Source organism: Pleuronectes platessa, chromosome 23 (genome assembly GCF_947347685.1).
Source record: "Pleuronectes platessa chromosome 23, fPlePla1.1, whole genome shotgun sequence".
In the NCBI taxonomy this organism is placed as follows: domain Eukaryota; kingdom Metazoa; phylum Chordata; class Actinopteri; order Pleuronectiformes; family Pleuronectidae; genus Pleuronectes; species Pleuronectes platessa.
In genome coordinates this window covers 4,825,467-4,850,070 of record NC_070648.1, presented here as the reverse complement: position 1 = coordinate 4,850,070, position 24,604 = coordinate 4,825,467, and the positions used below count along the sequence as shown (strand labels likewise).

The 24,604-nt window shown below is 44.3% G+C and overlaps 1 protein-coding gene across 1 annotated transcript in view; it reads left to right on the top strand.

Annotated features, from left to right (window-relative positions):
- The window catches only part of arap2 (ArfGAP with RhoGAP domain, ankyrin repeat and PH domain 2), a gene marked incomplete in the record, with an annotated part of 88,611 nt that extends 77,720 nt beyond the window's left edge, over positions 1-10,891 (top strand). The window contains 7 exon segments of the mRNA XM_053416125.1: positions 1,781-1,909; positions 2,681-2,817; positions 3,723-3,805; positions 6,643-6,678; positions 7,574-7,637; positions 9,371-9,496; positions 9,721-10,891. Of these exon segments, the coding sequence (XP_053272100.1) occupies positions 1,781-1,909; positions 2,681-2,817; positions 3,723-3,805; positions 6,643-6,678; positions 7,574-7,637; positions 9,371-9,496; positions 9,721-10,080 (935 nt within the window).
- Positions 10,892-24,604: the final 13,713 nt, after the last annotated feature.

Below are 24,604 nucleotides of genomic sequence, written 5' to 3'. Positions count from 1 at the left end.
TTTTTCTCTTATCTTTGCGTTTGTATTGCAAAACTCTCTCGCGCCTCTAAAGTTGGAGAATAGAAGATCACTGTTCATCCTGCTTACTTCACTTCAAACCTTGTGATGCTTCAAAGTTTCTTCACTTCAAAGGTTCACAAGCAAATCAAGTTTTTGAGTTTTTTCTGTTGGGTCTTGTTGCTGCTGTCGACTTTTACTTAAGAATAAGATCATGTGACACTAATTTGAATAAGAAACAAGCATTTATAAAGTATTTATACATTTATATACTCATTGAAGTTAAGTTTTTGATTCCACCACATCTGTAAGACCTGACTACTGTAATCGGTGGCTCTTAACCCAAATGAAGTGTGATGCATCATGGGAAAATGTACCATGAGATGTGTACTTCTGAAAGAGCCCAGCACATTACTAGACACCTTTTGCAGGAATCAATATGTTGTCTGATGAGCAGTTTAAGGGATAACAGGGTAAAAAACGTATTTACATATTAAATAAATAGGCGTTCCTTCCAAACTTTCCTCTAAAGTACATCTTATAATTTCTTCCTCCATAAAACTCCTGTTATCTCTGATTCTCATGCAGACAGGTACAAAGATCCCACTTCCTGTCATCGGAGGACCTTGTGATTAGAAGAGAAGTCTCCGTGAACATGGGAGCACACTGAGAACTGATACGCACATGAATTAATCATCTTTACCTTCATATGTCGTGAATTACCTTAATCCCTCTTGCATGATCGCCCTCCTCTTGTATTAATATGCACCGACAGCTCCTCCAGCCTCGCCCACCCGCTTCTGATCACCACTCGGGAAGCGGGCGAGCAAAGGGGGGGTGAAGTCAAAGTTGAGCTTTGTCGCGAAGCTGCTTAGCTGGCGGTCCCTGCACACGCTTCATCAGTTCACCGGGAGTCTACGCCGCACTCTCATGTTTGTTTTTCTCCCGGCAAAGTTGCAGAGGGCACGGCGTCCTCCTCCAAAAAAAAGAAGGCGCGTGTGAATACTGAATGCATTTGCTGTCGTTTCAGCATATTCTCCCAATGCCGAGACAATATGTCTGCAGAAGAGTAAACAGTGGAGCTATTTTGAAGGTGGTAGCGTGACAGGTTTTGCTCATAAACCCATAAAGAAGGGAGGGGGAGGTGCGTTAATTGGCCATTTTGTGGGGACAGCCGCAGATAAACACCGTTATCGAGGACACTAGGCGGGAGAGGGGGGGGGGGGGGGGACAATATTTGGTGGGAAATGAGGAACTAATTCCGTGGCCCTTGGTCTGCAGAGATTCCAGAGGGGAGATAAGCCCACCGTTATGAATAAGTTATGCCATTGTGGCTCTTTTTACCTCCGTCGGTGATGAAAAACAAGGAGGGGGTGGGGGGGTGGAGGCATCGGAGCAGGGGTGGTGGTACACAAATTATCTCCGTTTATTCTTTCTCTTTTTTTCCCGGCTGATAGCGTGTACCCTGTTCACCAATTAGGACGAGATAATAGGTCTATTTTGCACATGAGTGTGTTTTTATAATCGGCTCCCGATGTGCACGGAGATAAATGAAACTACTTTGTGATGGAGACGGGGGAGAACAACAACAACATCATTTTGTTATTTGGTTAAGTGGGATTAGTCACGGGATTTGTGATAAGAGGTCGTGATCGTGCCTCGTGCATTTCTAATCCGTGTCTGACCAGAGGACGGAGCGGCTCGGTGGTGGCCTGGTGGACTCTCAGCCACCAATCCTTCCCCCCCACCCCCCTCTGACCCCGGTGTGTTTCACTCCTAACAGAGCGGCCGCTGCACCACAGTGAGAAGATCCTGGAGCAGGTGTTGGAGTGGAGCTCCTTGGACTTCCCTAGTTCTGCTTTTCTGGTCATAAAGAGGTTTGCAGGGGCTAAAGGTGGAGCTGACGGGAAAGGTAAAGTATTCCTCCGATGGTGAGAAGCCATTAAAAACTGCATCCTTTGGTCAAAGTGTGTGTGTGTGTTGTCGTTGTTCATTGTAGCACAACAACTGTTTGCTTTCATTATACATCAATCTGTTGATTCCTCAATTAACCCGTACCTGTACTTCACCAAACTGCATTTACATATTGAATGTAAAGATCTAATTAAATAAATTTAGAGCCGATGAAAACAAATATATGTATTGTATCACATTGAGGTACCTGTAGTATCTAATAGCATAAGCAATTCAAACAGTTAGATTAGAAATTAAAAGGTAAGCATCAGAAATATAAACCGGCTATCACTAGTTAGCTAAATGGGACTGATGGGATTTTACTAAAGAGAAAGAACCAGATTTAAGTGGATGGTAGGAACTGAGAAGCAGACTTGAAATAAACAGAATGTGAAATATGCATTTTTGGTGAATTTATAAATGATATAAAGTAGAAAATAATTTGAAATGAGAAACGGAGTATGATTGTGGTTAATGAAGTGGTGCTTACTTTAATCAGTAGGGCTGTGGGATACATCAGGTTGGGAACACTGGTGGATACAGTGTTTGTCCAACACAAGTTCACAGAACCAGTTGTGACATCTTCGAATCATATAAAACTGAAAACACCACAGGGAACATCTAGTAACAGCTGTTTGTTGGTATTTCTGCTTCATTAATGACCTGTAATAGATTGATTTATTGATTGATTGATTGATTGATTGATGGACTTTTCATTCTGTTTTTCCAGACGACCTAAAGCAGCTGGTGAGAGGCGACCCTCTGAAGTTCAATGACGGCTCCACCAAACTGCTGTCGGGCCACAAGTTCCAGGACAAACACGTGGTGCTGTGTGCAGAGAAGCTGCTGCTCTACAGAGATATCAAAGCAAGTATACTTCTTCTTATTTTCGGGGGGGGGGGCTAAATCCACTGTCACATCTACAAACACACACCCTCCACCGTGTTGGCTCTCTCGCATGCAAACACACAGAAGTACCTGGCGCACAGAGCACGCCTCGCACCACCAGGGGAATCTCAAAGGTTACGGAGCTGCTCAGGAAAACCAGACTGTGTTAAAACGGGAGCCCACATGGCGCCCAACTCTCCGCTCCACGTCCCTGGCGACGTGTCCGTCCAGATCCTGGAGTGGAGGAGGAATACAAAACACACTCGTGGCGGTGGACACTCTCTTTTGAAAAAGGGAAGAACACAGTGGGCTCCCCGGGGCCCTGTTTCTCCTCAATACATTCCTGCGGTTGAAACAAGGGATTCGTAAAAGGAGTAAGAAGGAGTGTTCATTATTGAAGGAAGTGCAGTACAGGGGGGGGGGGGTCACTGAAAGCCCTAGCTTCTATATCAGGTTGTACAAGAATACACTTAATTATGGCATGAATGCAAAGGAAGCTAGAAGTTCTTTGGCCTGTACAATTATTGCTCGCTTTACACTTAGCGCAAATTACATTGCCTTACGAGGAGCAGGGGTGGGGGGGGGGGCTGTGATGTGTAGGTGTCAGAGGCTTTAACTCTGATTTAGTTTCCTTTCCTCTTTCCCACTTTGTGTCTTTGTTTGCTTGGAAGGAGATGTGTGTATTTTCCTCCTCCTGGTAATGACTCAAATTGATTGTCGTGCTGTGATGCTTTTTTTTTTTAAATGGCACCGATCATTTGTTGGCATTTTGCTTTATCTCGGTTTATTTAGTTTGGTCGTGTGTAATGTGATTCTCGCCAGTTTTTTTTTTTTTGTGATTTATTCATCCAAAAATATTCAATTGTTTGTTTTTTTTCTTGCAGAGCACTAAAGCAGAGAAAGCAATCCCACTCAAATCTGTGAAATGTTACCTGGGCCTGAGGAAGAAGCTGAAACCCCCGACCAGGTAAACTGTGCTCGTATGAATAATAAACCTCTCGTGTGAGTGTTTCTTCCTCCCTGGAATCTGAATGTATGTAAATGAATTTTGGATTCAAATCAGCAGGAGATTTGCTAAAACTACCAAAACGGATTGTTCTGGCGATTTGCATGCTCACATTTTCAGTTTCCCTCTAATACTGTCGATAGAAATGATTTAAGCTACATTTGACTCGATTTAGATTTTGCTGCTGAGTTGTTTCAAACGTGGATTAAATATTATAAATAATAATGTAGTTGGAATTTCAACTATTCCCTCTTTTTCATTGCGAGAGGAAAAAGGAACTGTGAGGGAGAGGAAAGTGATTTCATCTCCACGTGAAGGTCAGCGACTGAATTAAAAAGAGGTTAAACTTTTCTTATTTTTCTTTTTCTACACGTGAAATCAAATCAATTCACGGAAACAGTAAATTGACGCAAAGGTCAAAACTCGAGGTCCATTTATCATCTTTTTTTTTTTTGCTCCATTATTACTTTGGCAGCTCAGGCGGCCATGGACGAGGCTGGTAAGTGGGTTTTTATGTAGAAACTATTGTTCCTAAGTTATACAAAGTACTTTCACATACTTCCATGAAGTTGTCATGTGCCGCCATTTATAATCATGTGAAATATGAAACAGTGTGTGGCTCATTCTTCCAATAAAAGACATCTGAAGGTGTAGTTTTCAATTATCACCACATTTTCAAGTTATTTTGAGCTCTCAAACTTAACATGTTAAAAGCTCCAGCACTTTTAGGAACCTGTGAAATTTAAATGAAGCTATTATGTGTTTATTCAGCGTGATGAACCTTCCCTCTGTGTCGGGGGCGTGTGGACACATGGGAGGTCTGAACCAGAACAGAACTGATTCCACCGAACTTTATCACTCTTTATTGTTCGGCACCTGAGGGGGAACTCTTTTGTCCCTGTGAGGATCCTGTAGGAACGATGACTCTGAGTTCTCCAGTGGTTTGGATAGGTTGTATTGATCGGGAGGTGTTTGAATGTAGGGGACAGACACAAAAATGACAAATATAAACCCCAAAAGTAAACAAATATCTCTGGGTGGTAAACAAAATCACGTGACCTCCGCATGGGATTTAATTCCTTAGTTACTTCCTCCCTCTGTCTATGGTGAGACATTGAAATCCTGTATTTACTTCACTAACCTCAAATTCTGCTCCCATTAGACCAGACAACAATTATGTTTCTGCTCTTAGTGGCCATTTGTTAAAATTTCTATTTCCCCTCTGCATATTTTGTGGTCCCATAAATATTGCAATAAAACAGACATATCTTTTCATAATCCTTTTAGTGCATAACCTTGTTGCAGCTTCATAATAATCATTAGGACCCAAAGCAGCTGCTGCACATTCGTGGCAAATCAAACCCTATGTTTTATTAAGATGAGCTAGTGATTATTTCTTATTATTTGTGTGTATCTGATCGTGTTCATGCTATTAGTCCCCGAAGATGTATCGCCCCCCTCAGAGTCCCCCGCCCCCCCCACCAGGGGCCACCCCTGACCCCGTCCTGTTTGTCACTGTAATGGAACTGATCACGTTTTTAACAAATACAAATTATCTAGCTCTGCGTTCCGCGGCTGGAAAATATCCCTGCTACAGTTTTATTTTAATGATCCTCCATTATTATAATTTACAACCGGCAGGAGCTCCTGTTGGTCAAACAAAGAGGAAACGTCTCGAGGAGCCGAACCCCCCGATATTTCACGTTTTACCTTAATTACAATTCCTCATAATTTTCCCCGTGTCGGGAAATTTCAAGTCCGGGGAAGCGTGAAAAATGAGTCCGGGCGAGCGTCTGTCTGCAGCGCTCGGTCCTTCAGGGGAGAACAAGTGGATAAGAGAGAAGAAGTGGGAGATGAAGGGCGAGAGGGAGGAAAGGGAGGAGGGGGGGCAGAAGGAAAAGAATGATACAGCCTGGTATCATAGATAGGCCCTTGAGTGGGCTGTGGGAGAAGTCATACGGCGAATAAAGGAATAAAGACAGAGAGCTGAGGAGAGCGCAGAGTCATGGCGAGAGGGGTTAGGAGAGGCGGCGCTCCGGTATCTCATTAGGCAGAGGTCGATCTGTCGGATCGGCTGCCTCGACTCACAGGAGTGATGCTCCGGGCCGCGGGCTCTCCGCCTCTGCCCCCTCGCCGGCTTTGTTCTTCCTCCACTTCTCAGCTCCCGTTCAACCGCGGCTGCAGAGGATTCTCAGGTGTGTTCTCCCGGGAGGCGGCCTCTCCACCGTGCTGTGCCTCTGTGCAGGTTAATTCATGCAAACAGGCCCATATGTGCACTTGTGTGGAAATATCTTATACTACGTGTTGCTACCTATGTGGGAAGAGGGTCGTTTTACTTATTTTTGCAGCATCACACAATTAACAGTGTTCATTCCGGACTCAATTATGCTCCGGCAATTATCCCACTTGCAAAAGTTCTGTTTCTTTTGCAGCTCTCCCAAGAAGCAGTACTTTAAACCTTACAGGTTAAAGGCAGTTGCTCAGTGTATTGAACAGTTGAGCTCGGAGCACACGTGCATCAACATGTGGGCTGAGACTGCAACGGATAACTTCATTAATTCCTCTATTTAGAACCCAGCGTTTCTTATATGTTTCTATTCCTCTGCATTTTAATGAACAAGGTTTTGACCTGCTGCTTTCTTTAACATTACTTTTTAACTGTGTTTTAATGTTCTTTTAGGGTACTTTGAAAATTCCACGTGTACTTGTTTATGTGTGCACGTGTTGCTTCAGTTTTTCAGGAGAAATAAAACAATAAATGTTTTCCGATCTGACCCTCGTCCTTCTTGTCTCAACAGCTGGGGCTTCACCATCTACTCTGACAAACACCAGTGGTGAGTTCTCCAGTTCAACCACTGATGAGTGTGACCTGCACTTCCACTTCAAAAAAATCCAGTTGGAGTGAAAGCACTCTGTGATCTAAGTGGGTTATTAATGGGGACGATAGTGCAGTTTAATAATGGGACGAGTGGCCTCATGCTGGGCCGCTGCTGGTCGACATTCAGGAACTAAATCATGGCCGACTGTACATTTTTCTTCTTTGCTAGCTGCCGTGTAAATCTAACTTTACTTAAAAGGCGCCCTATAGGTTTTGTTAATGAAAAGCCAGCAAGCTACACTCATGCATTTTGTGCTTGAGGCCATTTAAATACACTTTAAAGACACTTCACTTCCTCACACTATTCAATAATCAAGACAAAATATCACTTTCACTTTCCTCTTCATGACATTTATCTTTGATAAGAGCGTTCACGTCATTTAGATCAAAGAAAAGCAGAGAAATATTTAAATAAGTTAAATTAAACTTGTAAAACTGTGAAGTTAAAATTGCTTAACAAATACCTATGCCAAAAAAAAAACACATTCCATTGTCAGCTTTATTCCATGTACAGACCAAATGCAGGGAGCTTTATGATATTCATATATAAGCACATTAGCAGACACCAGAAATAGCTGCCAATCAAAGACAATACTGTACCATCCTGAATCGGATGACAGGTGTTATTTAAGCCATCATCCTAGATTGTTACTTTTGGCACTAATCACCGCACTTCCCCCCCGCCGATTCGTGCAATCACCGCTAATGACAGCCGGGCCCTCCCATCGTCAAGCGATCAACGAACTATCCCCCCCCCCCCCACAGAAGAGAAACGGTCACCTGTTGAAAAATGAGTGCGAGGGATAATAAGGTGGAAATCAGCGACTGATGTGAGTGTGTTCCCTCCTCAGGCATCTGTGCTGCGAGAAGAGGGAGGCGCAGGTCGGCTGGGTGACGGACATCATCAGGATGAAGGTGAGACGATGGCAAAGTGGGACGTTCGAGTGAGAGCGAGGAAGTCATTTACTGAAGCTCTTAGTGACCTTTGGGAGAGCAGGGAAACATCTCCTCCCTCTGACCCTGCTACTGTTGCAAACCAAAAAATATAGTTTGATAACCCCGATGCAGAAACATCCCTTTTCCCCTCATCGATGTGGAAAATACGCTTGATTACAGTCGGCATAAACCATCTTTTTACAATCCATATCTCGGGGGAAGGAAAGGGAAGATACGATAAATCATATCTCCCCCCCCCCCCCCAATCATCCATTTCCACGGTGCTGTTATAGGCAGACGAAATACATAAACAGGAGAAGTGTAAAGTTTTCGAGGTCACTCAGCAATAACATAAATCGTGTTATGTGGAGAAGCCGTGAGAATGAGGTCAAGGCGACTGGAACAATCACATCGTGGTACTTAGCCGCCCCCCCCCCCCGGATCCAGCCGAGTGTTTTCACTGTCGGTCGCTGACTCAGCACATATGACATAAATGATGCAAGACAAAGCAAACACAGAGGGGGGAGAGGGGGGGGGGGGGGCGCCACGGATGTGTCATGTTCCTGTATTGATTTTCAATCTGGCGCTCATGGCTGCTGTATTTCTGCAAAACAAGACTTTAAGTTGGGACGTCACGCTCGACCAAATCTCCAAGTAACGGATCAGACTGAAGATTCCCGAGCTCCCGAAGTGAACGCTCAGCACATTTCATCAGCATTAGCCCGCCGCCCCCCCCCCCCCCTTCCTTTATGGGAAACCATCTGCGGCGCCGGGTTGTTTATCTCAGGTGCTTTACTGTAAAAGCCTTTGAGTGCCTTCGTTTGGGCGAGCGAGGGGAGAAAGGGCAGCGTTGACAGGGGGAGATTGATTTTTTTTTAACGGGGGAAGCCAATTTTTTTGCCTGTTGTTTCCAAGTGTTACGAGGTGTTTATTTCAGCAGCGGGGGGGGGCTCGGTGACTTTTCTCCGCTCTTCGGATCAAGAAAAATCCATAGCAGAGCGGAGCCGGCTAATAACGTTAGGACTCTCCTCCCAAATCCGCTAAATATCAGGATTGTCAGCTTCCAACACGGGGGGATTGTGGGAAGGACACAGGGGCTTGTGGGAAGGGCAGAGAGAGAGAGAGAGAGTGAGGATGAGAGAGTCGGCCGAGAGCACTTCAGTGTTCTTGATTTCCTCTCTCACCTGTTAGAGAGCATCCTGCTCCCACAGTTTCCATGGCAACCGGCGATGGAGGGCCTCATTTCAAAGCAAAGGTGGTTCGGGTGGTGGGGGGGGCAAAGGTGCAAGGACGGGTTGTTTCAGTGATGAAATAAGGATTTGTTAGAAAGAGACTGTTCTGTAGGTCGGGTTTGGGGGGTCAGGGTGGGGTGGAGTGTGGGGGGGGGGGGGGGGTCATGGTGATATGAAAGGATACGTTGTTAGAGAGAAAGTTTAGCCAGAGATCAGAACTCTGCCACTTTTCCTTTTTTTCCAAAGATACTTGTGTTAGTTTGGCCGGGAATAGAAGTTTATATGAGACGTGTGCTTCCTGTTTTCTCTTTAAATACAAGTCGGAGTTATTATCGTTTGTCATGATCAAGAAATATTAAAAAGATAACTTCTGTATGTATCCTATTCCCCAAATCCACTGTTACTATATCTACTAACTCATCAGGAAGGTTTTTTAAAGGAACCTGCTGCTCACTCCTGTTGTTGGCTGTTTGTCTCCAGTACAGTTCTGACCTCTGTTCAAAGACTGTCAACTCAAAAAACGCTGCAGATCACAAATCCTCCAGAGGGGGCGCTGTGGCTGAGGTCCGCAAGATTTCACCTCACAACCTTAATTCCAGGAAACCGGTGAGAATTAAAAAAAATTTTGGCAAGAGTTTGTTTAAAATGTGAGTATTATATATGGAAGGTTATCCTGATGATTGATTAATGCATCCAAGTTGCTGTGTTTCTGTTTCAAAAGATTTACTCAGAACTTAATAATTCACTTGTTACCTTCATTAAACTTGTTAAAGTTGCCCCCCCCCGGGCTCCGTGTTCGACTTTGAATTCCCTCTGCCTCAATCCAGCAGGTCGACAGGAGGCCTTCTCTCGCTGGAGGCAACCAGGGCAGCACAGAGGAGGCCGGTCCTCACAAGAGCACCACAGCAAACTGTCCGAAGCCCAATATCCTCCTCAAGCCCCTGGACGCACTGCCCCCCCGACCCTGTGTGAACGCCGGGCAACCTCCGCGGCATCATTCTCCGTCCCCGGCCAGGCAACAGCCGCCCCTGCCTCTGCCTCTTCCCCCCAAAGGCGTCTGTAAGACCGTTAAAAGACCGTCTCTGGGCGGGGAGGGCATGCTGCCGTCCAATCTGCTGAGTGAGCTGAACTCGGTGCTGAACAAGACGGGCCGCGGTGCCAAGAGCGGCGAGAGGCCGGAGGAGAAGTGAGCAGGAGACGGAAAAAGTACTTTAAGGATCAGTTGAGGAAACATTACAGGCCCGAGAGCGGAAAGGGAAAAGTGTGAGAGACTGATGAATGCAGATGGAGACGAGGGTGAGTTGCTTTTATCAAGGTGGGGGGGGGGGGTCATAGCCTGAAGATGGCTTTGGAGCTATCTATATAAAGCAGCGCTGATGCACGAGGGGATGTGAGAGGAGCCAGGTGCAGGTCAGGGAGACCTCAGCTGGACACGGCGCTGACCCAAGCACTACAACACAGGATTTATTCACCACTCTTCTAACAAGTGAGATAAACACGTCCTGCCGTCAGAACTCAGACGTTTCCACACGCCTGCTCCCTTCTTCTACTTTTTCCGGCGCCTATTTAATACAAAAAACTATTTTATCCTCTTATTTGACTCTTAAGGGAAATCGTGTACCTTTATTTTCTTATTAGCACTTATGCTGCAAAAGCTATTTTATGGAGTTGCACATGTTAAATATATATATATGTGTTGTATGTTTCATTTTTAATCGTAGTATTGCGGTCCAACATTTACACACACAATTAAAACGTGTGGAATAGTGCAGTGAAAATCAAAATAGATGAGCTGGTTTAGAGCCCACTTTCCCATTAACAGTATTTCAGACTGGACATGCTGGGCAACTTCCTGTGTAATTATTTATTTGTAATATTTTGTTGTCGTTGTAGCCGTTATAGGACCGTTTAGCTATTAGCAGTATTTTTTTTAAATAAGACGCATCAAAGTAATTTTTATGTACAGTATGAATATGTTAATAAACATGAAATATGCTTAAACATGCAGTTTTTTACTCGACTCTGTGAAACTTGATGATAGATGAGTTGTATTTTAGATTTGTTGTAACTTCCTGTACATAACATTGTAATCTTTAAACTTTTTATAGCGACTACACAGCCACATCCCTCAGATAGTTACAGTTTGCTAGCAATGAAATACTACTTTGAGTAAAACCATTAGGGATAATATGTAAATGATTAATTCCTTGTAACATGATATAAAAAGTGATGAACATCAGTGTTGTTGTTTAATGATAATCTCACCATCATCCTTCTCGGATTTATTATGCATCATTAAGATAGATTTTTATGTATAATTGCTCTCTATATGTTTTATTTATATTTTAATGCTGCATCTGCTCTCTGCAGCTGTATATTATAACCATGAATATACTTATAGGCTCTTTAACACCATGTAAATCTACTCAGTATGTGTATATATATATAAATATATATATTGCTTCTGTACAGAGTTCTCTAGCCCCCCCATTCTGGATCTCAAGTTTAATTTCCATCTTTGACTTATTTATATCTAATCAGATCATTACTTCACTTGTAGATTTCCTCCCATTCCGGCTTTTTCTCAAGTGAGATGGAAGAATACACCCCCCCCCCCCCCCCCCCCACCTCTGGTCACATGCTCTCGTTGAATAATGTATGGCGGTTGGAAAAAATGCAAACGTCGGCAAGTGTCACACAGGTTCCACCATGAAAAATTCATATTAACGCTTTATTTTCATTATGCTTCATCTACCAGCTGCCTGCCCTTTGTTTCACGTCCTCATATTCCAATCATGGATTTAGCGCATTTGTGCATTCACGGTTGCAGATTTTTCTTATTAAGGCTTTGTTTGCACTGTGCAAATATGTATTTCCTTTTCTCGCCCATACAACTATGTTCATTGTATTAGTAGAAATGAATACGTTCCCATTTAATTGGCCTGTCGAGAGTCATTTTTCCCATTCCCAGCACCCTGGCTCCTACTGGCAACAGGCTCACAGCACAGACTCTGGGTTCTGATGTGTGATAATGCAGTGCACGGGCCTTTTGACTCTGAATAATTTGTTCTACATTAAATGCCAATTTCCTTTTTAAAATCCCATTATTACCCACTGGAGAACAGTGGAGATAACTACCCTTTTTAAATTCTGCACCGAATTTGCTTCTCATCTCTGGTGAATTCACTTGAGCTGATGCCAAACCACCTCTGCTTCCTCTGGATCTTCCCTCAGACGGTCGTCTCCATGTATATTTACCTCTTCTGTCCTCTGTGCCTTTATAACCCTGCTTCTCTCTCCATCCCTCTGAGGCCGGTGGTGTACCAAGGTCACCATATGGTGGGAGAGAGTTCGAGAGGGAAGCTCTGCAGAGTCATGCACATTATTATGAATTTTTTTTGTATTTTACATTCGCCAGGTCGCCCCACTGAGAAGGAATGGCTGCACTGGTGAGTACTGGTTTGCTGTTGTGCTGTGTTTAAGTGCAATCTTAAAGAGGTTTGATGTTCCTGATTATTTCAATCAACTTTAACATTGTTGGAAGTTCAAAAATATATAACATGCATGGCAATATTTGTCTTAGAGTGTGTTATATCTTTAACCAAAGTTGTATACTCTTCAGACACATGCAGCAAAATAATGTGAATGTATTTGAACATGAATTAAAAAATAGGAAAACATAACATTATAGTATGAAAAAAACTTTTTGTTGTTGAAAATGAAATTGAATAATAAGCATTAATCACTTTTCTCTTCTTAACAAACACTTCACTCATAACACTACAGGTCACATTCACACAGCCCTTCAAAATAAAGCACTTCTCTCCCTCTCATCCCTTCTCTCAAGGATGGAGGAGCCATCAGGGGCAATTTGTGGCTCAGTGTTTTGCCCAAGGACACTTCAATACTGCCTCGAGGAGCCGGGGATCCAACCATCGACCTTTCGATTATAGTGGACGACCCACTTTACCTCTTCACCGAGGAGCTAAACCTTGAAAACAAATGGAATTGGTCCTTTAAATACACAATTCTAAAGAAAATACTGATTATTTTGTTGAAATAGTGAAAGATTTATATATATGATGAATTTTACTGTGCTTTGAGTCGTACAGTACGTGCATGTAGAGACGTACAGTAGCAAAATACCTGAGCTGTTTGCAGCAGTGGAGAGAGAGAGAGAGGGGGAGAAGGGGATTAGAGAAAAGGAGCGAGCTGATATGCTCGAGAAACTGAGAGAAAATGACAAGTTATTTCAAAAGAACAGACATGAGTCGTCTGATTGGACGTGAGATGCCTCTCAACTAAACCCCCGCAGCCTGTTGGTTTCTTATACCAAACAAGGCTTGTTCATCTCGGGGCCGATGCCGGTTTTTGAAATGTGGAGGTTATTGATCAGCCCTCGGCCTTGTGGAAGTGTCCGCCGAGACGGCAATCCTACCACGCCCCCCCACCACCACCACCACCAGCGAAAGCTCACTTTGTCTGTGCATAATAAAAAACATCAAGGAGCAGAAATGAAAAGGGAGCGGGGTGAGTGACAGGTCTCAACACGGCCCTCATACCACTTCATCGAGCCTCTCCGGCAGCAGACACGCAATTAAAACGTATAAATCCTTTGTAGCCTGATCTTAGAAGTTTACTCTATTTCTTCAAGGAAGAAGGAAAAAAAATTGCAAAGACACCATGTTGACTTAAAACACAGCAGACGTCCACGAGGGCGCTGCACAGAAATGAAGCAATCTCCTCGGCTTCAACCCCCTGCGCTGTAAATCAGAGCGACTGTACTGTTAACTCTGACAGACTGCAGCTGTAGAACACGCACGGAGAGCCGCGGCCCCGCTGATTTACATTTCCAGAAAGGGTAAGCCTTATATTAATGGGGCCGTCCATTTTTAAGGGGCTATAAATAGCTCACCGCGTGAACTGGCCCCACCGCCGGCTGCCATTTTTTTTTACGCTGATCCACACATTCTGCCCTCTAATCTCAATTCTATTAATGTCTCGGGCGATATTTACGACACACGGACCCTTTTAGCCTGACACGGCTGTAAAGTATACTTTCAAAGCAGCCGAGCTTTATCTAATTAAATGCCTCTGCAATTGCAATTCAACTGGGAGTGAGTCTTTAAAACCTCAATCAGTCCCCCCCCCTGCCCCCACCTCCCCCCCTGCCCCCACCTCCCTCTCCATCCTCCGGTTGGAGCGAGTCACCGCAGACCTAATAAAGAAGGGAATGTTAAACATTCCAATTAAAGGCAGCAGAAGAACACGCCTGTAGATCATCTTCATATTCCCCATTGTTGGGATTATGGGAATGCTGCCAGATGGAGGAGGTCACCTCAGCAATAACATTGTATTTGTTTGGGGGGGGGGGGTGCAACCCGACTGTGTGCTACTGAATCCTATTCCCAAATTGTTTTGCATATTTGCATATGACCGTAGGCGTAGTGTTGAGTCTATTAGTTACTCTTACACACACACACACACACACACACACACACACACACACACACACACACACACACACACACACACACATACACACACACACACACACATCACTCCAGTGAACTAAGAACACAGGAGATATTACTTCTGCTAGAAGATTGCTGCCAAGTATAATATGTATTTAATAGCACATTTAAACCTTTGCTATTGTGTTTTTAGTACACTGGAGGTTTAAATGCACAAAATAAGTTAAATTAGAATAATTATTTTATTCTCAGCCTCATCAAAATCACACGAGATACACTTGAGTCAGATCTGTTTTGCCATTACTCTTGGAAACACCTCGAGAGAATCCTTTCAAATTTGGCACAAATGTTTACTCACAGACTAACTAATTTGATTTGTGTGAGGTCAAAGGTCACGGTGGCCTCACATGTTTCTGGCTAAATGTCTATGGTAAATTGGCAAAGGTCACCGTGACCTCATGAGTCTGGAAAAGGCATAAGGTTGATTCTAGTGGAGTCATATAAATTGTCTGTGTAAAACTAATTTAGACAGTGACTGGATGCAGATTGTCGCCCTGTTGCCTGACTCCACATCTTGTGTCAACACACACAGTTTCAGGCCATGATACAAAAAGCAACACACAGCTCAGTTTTACAGTTTTAATCTTTGTTAGTGTTAAACTCCAGATCCCTGCAGCACAATCCAAAATTAGACAGACGCATTGAAACAGTCACATGTTCGTATTATAACCTTATTAAGAACGCCCTTCAGGGCCATAGCAGCAGAGTCTGACAGAGTCATATTACCGATTTCAAAAGTAAGAGCATCATCTAACGTACAACCCAAAGTATGAAAAATGAGTTCGGTCAAATATAAACCTCAGTTATTTCTTAAAAATATGATCAGGGCTAAATTTGCTTTATTTTTGTTGCTGTTAACAACCCCAGCATCGTACATAATTTATCTTGAAGATCCTTTTCACTCTTTTCCAGAAGAACTAAATATTCTGCATAGAGAAAAATTCCAAACTTTCAAGAAGTCTGAACCCGACACTCACTGCTTCATTTCAAACATCCTATTGATCTCATTAATCTGCACTTGTGCTACTGGGACTCGATGGAGAAACTGTCCCAGCAATGGTAGAGTTTAAAAGTTTGAAGAAGCTAAGGAAGATGATTTACAAAATCAAAAACCTTCCTGAAATCTGAAAAGCAACAAAAAAAAAATCATAGCACAAACAATTACACTTGAGAGATGGTTCAGATAAGTTTAGAGTGAGTACAGGAATATGAATTTCCTCCTGCAGCAGATGGATGTGAAAACAGACCTTTAGTTCATGAACATTGTTCTGTGAAGCGGAGGCTGTACGTTGAGTCAAATTACCAACATGCAGAACATTTTGGATTGTAGTAACACTTTAAAATGCTTCCAGTCTATGGTCATAAACATTAATTGTTCAAAACACTTATATTGCATAGATGGAAACTCATAACCGGGTCCATGTCCCATCCACTAGCATGGAGGAGGTCTGGTTTACGACTTATACTGCAGCCAGTCAGCAACACATGCACTTGCACTCTGCTTTATCCTTAACTCTAAACTAGACTCAACTGGTTGTGTTAAAGTGGAACTGGAGATTTTGGTCATGAACAACATGTTTGTTTTGATTTCTCAGGCATGTGGACCAACACAGTAAAGTGCTGTCCCGAAGCAGGACCGGCCAAAGTCAGAGCAGCTGCAGTACACTGGGCAGGCCGCTCAGAGACGCCCTCCACTCTGCAACCATGAAGATACCGTGTCTGAAAGAGGCAAACAAGGCTCTGAAGAAGCAAAGTCAACCAGGTGGAAAATGGACAGAGGCAGGTGGAAAAAACCAGCTCGGACAGGAACACGCACTCCTTCAAGAAAAGGTCTGCAGGAACTGGGAAGGTTGGCACGAAAGGCTGCTAAGACAAACCTGGTGGTGCTCGGGGAGGAAGAGCGAAGAGAAGAGCGAGAGCAGGTGTGACGCAGGAGGAAGGACAAAAAAACGCAAGAGAACATGAGTCAAGAGGAACCAGAGGAGAACAAGACTCAACATCAACACGAAGAAAGAAGAAAAGCTGCAGAGCAAAGACAAAGCGGAGGTGGAGACAAAGATGAGTGAGGACAAACGACTGAATGACACAAAAAGAGCTAAAGCAAAAGAACATCTGTCCTTCTGACACCTTCACTCATTTCTCTCCCTCTTCCTGTAACTTCACTATCTCACCCCTTCATCTCCCGCCTCCTTCTCTCTTCTCCACCCCCTTACACACCATCTGAAACAAACCCCCTCCCCATGGTTCCTTGTCCTTGTTTTGCATGTTCTAACCATGTAAACCATTAGATATGATTCAACCCCAGTGAATACACCTCCCTGTGTTTCCTGAAGATTGATGCAGGGTTCATGGCTCCTAATTAACACTACATTAGTTTTTCCGAGGAACGGATCTGCTTTATATCTTTTAATTTGCAACTCAATTTAACATATTTTTCTTATTTCACACTGCTGCATACTTCTCACAGATGTGACCTTCATTATGACACCGATATTATTCAAATAGATCTTGTGGCTGCAGAGATGTAGTCGGTACATTTCAGTTGTTTCATTTTTCCAGCAGGAGCCCGAGGCTTAGGGGAGAAGAGGTTAAATCAAAATAGAAGGTTGCTAATGAGTTATTATTTTAGATGCTGGTAAATGAGTCAAGGTTTTTCTTGCACTTGATCAAAGTGGTCTCGGTTTACTCTGATAAACACACAAAGGGTCAGAACTAATATATTATTTAGTCGTTCTGATAAGAAGTAGATTTAGACATGTCGCTAATGTAACACACATTGTCTTCCTTATTCTCTTGGCCTCCAATGGCCCAAAAGACCAAAATACAATAAAATGAAAACTTTTTTATAGTTTGGGCTTTATGTGACTTTTATTTCCCAATGAAGACAATTCCCCTTTAATCTATCGGAGCTCAAATGCTGACTATTGTATTTGTGGCTCTGTCCTGTAGTTAAGATGACGCAGGAAGAAGCAGGAGAATAAAAGAATACACCTTAGTATCTTCAAACAAAAGTTGTTTTCGCTTCAACTAAGTTGTTCGCTCACATCACAGCTTAAAATGTGACAGGGCAGCGTTTCCATTGAGTCTAAAGCAGCTGTGCACGACAGCTGCTGCAGTTATCACTACAATCACCTGCATTCATATATTCAAGCAGACGTTGGCTTTTAAATACAGATTCAAACACCTCCGCTGGCTGCAGATCCATTAGTTAAAATGGTATATTAATATTTTTAATGTATATAATCGCTGACAAAGATTTTCTTTCTACAGTCTGCAAAGAATTGAGATCGATCCAAACCAGACTTTTGTAGTTTATCAGATTTCAGCTCCCTCTGATTTTTTTTCGTATATAGATGAAATATAGATATTTATATTCACATTGTAGGTTTACTGTATGATTGTATCTAGAGTTACACGTTGAGTGCTGTTATTTGTAAGATGATTTGATGATTTGTTTTGGCCCCATGAAGCCAACCACCCCCCCCCTAATCCTGCCTTTTAAAATTCGGACTGGCTTGGTTGTTTTTATAAACTTTGGAACGCAACACTTGATCCGTGTGACTCTCTGAGAAAAGAAAAATACAAATTCAAAACAATGTTCTTGTCATGAGGAGAACTTTAATATCCTCCATGGCTCTGGGGGAGGGGGGGGGGGGAGTCTGTGCATAAATAACTTTGGTGATGTCACCGGGGTTATCTGGGCTCTTTGACGTGCAGTCTCTTCAAACCTTCATTACAAACCGGTGCTGAGTTTCAGAAAGACGCCGGTGTTTACCAGGCGGAGAGGTTATAATGAAACACATGTCATGTAGAATTATGGAAACTTTAGTTTTTGAAGCTCGACTCAGCCGAGGGACTCAAAGTCAGGACGTGTCAGCCTCAGCTTTTTGACCAGTCGATATTAATAAAATCTGTCTCCTGTGAGTCTCCCCTGACTTTATAAGTCCAATACCAAAAACTCTGGAGTATCACTTTAAGATGAAAAATAAATCCTGAGGTTTAATCTCACACGTAGAAATGATGTAAGTATTGTGCACTGCGGTGGAGGAGAATAATTCTAATATTGACACAACTATAGCAGGTACATAACCACGGGCCAGGAAGCCATGTGAGAGGGTCTCTGGGACCTGGTGAAGGTTTGTCAGTCTGAACAAGTGAGGCAGCCACAGAGAGAGAAAGAGAGAGAGAGAGAGGGGGGGGGGGGGGGGTGGGGGGAGAGAAGCTGTGAGCTGATCAGAGCGGACCTGCGAACCCCGCGGTCATTTCCATTCAGTAATCCACTCCAGAGGTGGAATGAGTAGCGCGGCCGAGCCGACCTCCCCACAGCCGCCGTCCAATGGGCTGCCTTGTTCTCCCGCCGACGTGGGGGGCGAGCGAGGGAGTGGGATAGGTGTGAGGAGAGAGAAGAGAAAGAGAGAGGGGAAATGAGCGAGTGAAGTTGAGCCTAATGGAAATGGCGAGATTGCGTACATGAGCATTTAATACGGCGAGGAAGAAAGTGCATTAGCTAGAGGGGGGGTAATGCTCCTGACCTCCTGACCTCTGAATCCAGAGTTTCCTGTATTGGCTTTCTGTTCCTGTGTGGGACCTTGACCACCACCCCCCCCCCCCCCCCCCCCCCCCCCCCCCCAGAAGACAGTCAGCAGTCTGCCGTGCGCTCTGTCCCAAGGACGCCGCTATGGATTCAACTGGATGATTTGAATTGGGGGAGACTAAGCATAATTTGTTGCCTCATTCAGACTCCATTATTTATTTATCCCTTTATAACGCCGCAACCGTTCCACAGTAACCTTCATCTCGAGTTTGTTTGCTCTATATCACGCTGTCCACACATGGGGGGGGGGGGGGGGGGGGGGGAGAGAGTTAAACATTTACTTGTCGGAGATGCATCGAGTTTCTATCTTATAGTCGTCCTCTGAAGTTGAGGCGTCCTTGCAGGTTTGTTTGCTACACTTAATATCCAACTTACTGTCTGCACACCCCCGAGCTCTCCATCACAGAGCTCAGACTTCTCATCATTATTGCATAAAAGCAATTGAACGGTATTAGCGAGTCAATATGAACTTTATATCAAACCCTTTATTCTTTGACACTCGCTGTCACAAAAAGCTTCTTATGGTTGCAGGTATAAAATTAGACTATGAATCCTTTTAATGAAGAAAGGGAATCCGTTTTTACTCTTCATCTTTATTTTGTGTGAGGTTAATCTTTGCAAACATTATATTTCTGTCTAAGTTAAATTAGTTTGAATGTTCCCTGACTTTACGACCCATCTCTACTTGTGTCCACTCAATTTTCAAAATTCACTTTTCTGTAAAATGGGGCCACAGTAGAAGCTTTTTGGCTAAAGTTCCGTAATCGTGCTTAAAAGATTCAACAAATTAACTGTGTTGTTCATTATGTGCATAAACTTTGCTTCCCTCAGTCCTCACTCACATGTTGGAGGCGTCAATGAAGATGTTAAAAACTCCCTTTGAACTTGGGGACATTTTGTTTTGCAGGATTGACGCTGGAGCACCCTGGTTTGTGTTTATCTGTTCATGGAGCATTGCAAAGACAGCTAGCGTAGCTTAGCATGAAAGCCGGCGTGTTGTGTATCATGTGGCCTAACCAGCAAAATTGTAATTGTTGTTAGTTGTTGTGTCGAACGGATCAGCAACAAGAATCAGGCTCCGTCAATATGAACATGTGAGTGGTGAGCAGGAGTGTTTCAAGGAATTTTGGGGGCTCAGGGCAAAAGGAGACTGGGGGGCTCAAACCAACCCCCACCTCAGATATAGTAGTCTGTATATTGTGTATATATATATATTTCAGATGATGTTGTCGTTGCAGTCTCCTGTAGCCAGCTGTAGAATTGTGGACTCACATAACCAGCCGCTCCCCCCCCCCCCCCCCCCCCTTCAGCTGGAGGCCCAATGGCAGCACCCCCTGGTTCAGACACTGTCTGTATCACTTCATACATTTGCTCCGGTGTCAGCATTTATTTATTTCACCTCACTGTTTTCCCAGTGCTGTGACAACAGTGACCACTATTCAGCAATTTTTGTTATGCCATCATGTTTTTCACATTATCCTGACAGTGCAGAGTTTTGTTGGTAAAAGAAGAAATGACAGAAACGATCCAGGTGGATGTGTGTGTGTGTCTGTGTGTCTGTGTGTGTGCGTGTGCTTGTGTGTGTGCATCTTTAAAACCAAATCATTTTTTTAAAAGCTACAATCTGCTTGACTATGTCTCAGCTTAATGTTTTACATCCCTCTTGTCGAAATAAGGGCCTGAATGATTGAATGTGTTCTCTCTGGATAATTCATCCACCGTCTTTCCTCTTTTCTAACTGTGTTCAGCTTTGTTTAACCCTGTGACCCCCCCCCCCCCCCCCCCACCTTCCAGCACTTGTCAGTTCTCTCTCTGTAGCTGTGGAGCCTTTTCCACCACAGTGTGTCTGTAAATCTCAAGGTGCAATTAGCCAGAGGAAGAAACAATCACACAATCCCATCTCATAATTGATATTGAGCCCGTCTACATCCAGACGACTGAAAAAGATCCAATCTCTCCATTTTATGTGATAAAGCTGCGAACTCCATCATATCATAATACGTGCTGCATCTCTCACACACACACACACACACACACACACACACACACACACACACACACACACACACACACACACACACACATCTCCCTGCATCTTCACAGGCTGGTGGATTTGTGTTTTTTCCCCCGATGGTGAGATAATGACCCTCATTGGTGTGTGAGATTTCTGATTAGCAGAAAAACAACAATGACTGCTAATTACCACCTGAAAGACAAAGCAGCGCTGACAGGAGCTTCTTTCAGATCCTTGGCCTATGTGTGTGTGTGTGTGTTCCTGTGTGTGTGTGCGTGTGCCTGTGTGTTGCCTTGTTTACGTGCATGTGGTTGATTTCCCACTAGAGGATATAAAAAAAGAGCGAGATTGACCGAGGGTGAGAGGCAAGTGCTCCGGTGAGACAGGGGGAAAGAGACGGAGGGGACGGAGGGAAACAAAGGCTGTGATGATGGAGTCCTCAACAGTTCTTATTTACCTCCAGCACTGATTCTCCCTCGACTCGTCTCACCAGCGTGTAAAAGTTAAATAAAGAAAGAAAGAACATTTGATTTCTCGACACCAAACCGTGCAGGGACATTTCCATTGTTGCTAGGAGATGCAAGGAGTTGCTAAAAGTGGACTTGAATTCCTCTCACGTAAAAAAACATGTTGTTGCAGTGAATGTCTTCGAGTAGATTTAAAAACCAAATCTCAAAATCACTGTAATTTGTGCAGCAGCGCCGCAAGGCTGTTTCCCAGGCTCGGGTAAATCTTCTAAACCTGACAAGAGGCGCTGGCTGCACCGTGTCCCTGCCGCTCCGGCTGGGGATCGGCGTGTCCTCCAGCAGAATGTGTCCCGATGAATATTTGATGCCTATTGGTTTGGTTCAATATGGCATGCATAATGAAGCACAATGCAGATGCCTCAGAACCGCAGTGTGACGAGAGAGAGAGAGCAGCGACACTCGCACAACTGGAAACTCACAGGCAGTGGAACACAACACTTCTCACAGGCCGGGTTTTGCAATTGTAGCTCTGCAGTGAGCTGGTGACTTATTATTGTGTCACTGTTAAATGATTAATACGCATGAAATTGTTAATTTTGCATTGTTTCATAAGATAAGGGAAATAGTAGGAGACAGCAATTCATCATTTATGTTAAAAAAAATCACATTTGGCTTTTCTATATGAATATTCTGCAATTAATTAACTTGTTTCCTCCTATAGACAAGTCAACTATCTTCAACTGGCAGATTTTTGAATGGGGAACGTTCATGGTTAGAGCAACATTCATGAAACCTAGTAAATAGATGATTCCTCCGAGCTTCTGCAGGCCTCAACTTTGGATGATGTTCTCTCAGACCAACCTCGGCTCAAGGTTTCCAGCTGCATGTACAGATGTAATAGAAAGACTGTAGCCTGGAGAGTGGCATGAGCAGGAGTGTGTCAAGGAATTAGGAGGCCCCGGGCAACAGTAACCTGGAAGGAGGGTACAAGGGGGTAAACATGACTTCTCCGGGGTCTCTGATGACCTTTGACCTTCACAGGAAGCTCCACTAATCATGTGACTGTCTCATGATGCCTTTCTGCTTATTCCTTCCCTCCTCCTGTCCGATGGTTTTGTTCTTTCTGTTTCTTTTCTTTACAGAGTGAAAGTTCACCAGGGTTTTTTCTTCTAACTTCCAGCGCCAGTCGAACGTTCCCTTCCAGCCGTCCTTGGATTAATCCATTTTCCTCTCTCCCTCTCTAACGAGCCTCTTTTCTGCTTAATTAACATTAGCCGGGGCTTGTTTGTGCAAGAATGCTATTCAGGTCATGAATAAACTAGGGACTGGAACTGGTTTCTTTTTGCATTCTGAGAACTATTTAGTTCCTCCATATTCATCCGGCTTATCGGGCTTAGTGTGTGTGTGTGTGTGTGTGTGGTTTCCTAATGAATAGAGGAATGCTAATGGTGGTAAAACAGTGATTTCTCCAGCTGATTGGGTGTAATGGATGGTACTCAGAGCTCCTTCATAATTGATGAGGATGTCTCGTGGATGTCCCACTGCTGCTGTGCACTGACGCTGGTGTGGGGACGCAGTGTTTTTGGGGGGGGGGGGGGGGGTGATGAGACTCTGAGAGAAGTCTGCTCTTGTTATTTCTGCAGTCGCTCCTGTCAATTCCGATTAACGGGGAGCACGCTCCGACGTCTCCGTAATGCACGACCGCCGGATCGGGGTGGGGGGGGGAGACGCCGGTGTCGGGCTCCCTCGTCGAATTGAAAGAAAAACAAAAGCCGCAATCTAATTGTTTGCAAAAGGAGAACGCACGGGATGATTAGATCTCATTGTTTTGCATCTCGCTCGGAACAACAGACACACAGACGAGGGAAGAGGAGAGAGAGCAGGGAACCTAACGCAATGCAGCAGAGCACACGGGGATCTTTCCTCCATTGCTCGAGATTGCAGGCGAAGTGTGTGTGTGTGTGTGTGTGTGTGTGTGTGTGTGTGTGTGTGTGTGTGTGTGTGTGTGTGTGTGTGTGTGTGTGTGTGTGTGTGTGTGTGTGTGTGTGTGTGTTTGTGTGACTATTGGGGTAAACAAAAACACAGACAGACACACACTTCACACGTCTGCATCTGATGAAATAGTCTAAACTGCATGAAGAGAGACAGCCAAGGACATTTGCCTGTACAGTACGTAGTGTTTGTCTTAATGAGAGTTTGCTGTAAAGATATTTCATTATAGCGGAGAGGATGTGTGTGAGGTGGATGGAGGAAGAGGAGGAAGAGGAGGAGGAGGAGGAGGTGTGGTTCTATTCAAACAGGTGCACGTGAAGACGGCGAGGCGAGGAGCCGACCGCGGGGTTAGCGTCTGTGATGGAACATTTTTTGCCCACGCTCATTCCTACCTGTGTAAATAAACAAACGGTGGTGACACCTCCACCGCGGCACACCTGAAGGTCCCGGAGACGCAGAGGTACAAGCCTGCAGATTACCTGAGGGCCCCGCAGGGTCTCTCCCATCACTCCTACACAAAACTCCCGCCAGTTAAACACATCTTACTCACCCTCACCCCCCCCCCCCCCCCCCCCTCCCCCCTGCTTCTCTCTCCCGTTGTGGTGCTTTCATATTGCATCATCCCGACTCCCACGGGGGAACCTTCACCGCGAATGCATTTTTCACTCGTCCTTGTCTCTTCTTGCTCCATCTTTTCTCCACCTCCCCCCCCTCCCCGTTTGCCAGGCACCACAACTAGACGCTTTGCTCCGTGGCTTTTGATGGAGGTAACGCAGACTGGCAGGTACACGGGCAGATGTAAAAAAGGCCAGGTATCTGTTGTCAGACCAAATCAACCGTCTGTAGTTTCCAAGTTTCGCCCCCCCCCCCCCCCACTACACTTTGTGTTGAGCAGATTTCCACCATTGTGTTCTGTAATTGCATTGATGCGTTGTCTATACGTGGGGGGAGCTCTAAACATAGACTGTGAGATTACTTCAGTTCCGGTAGCCTTTAGCAGATCGGGGGATGACGCTGCCAGCTACTGTTCTTTGGTCCCATCTGTGGTTTGAGTACTTTGTACTTTAGTTTGTACATTAAAACATTAGGATTCTAATCAGTGTGTGAGTTGCA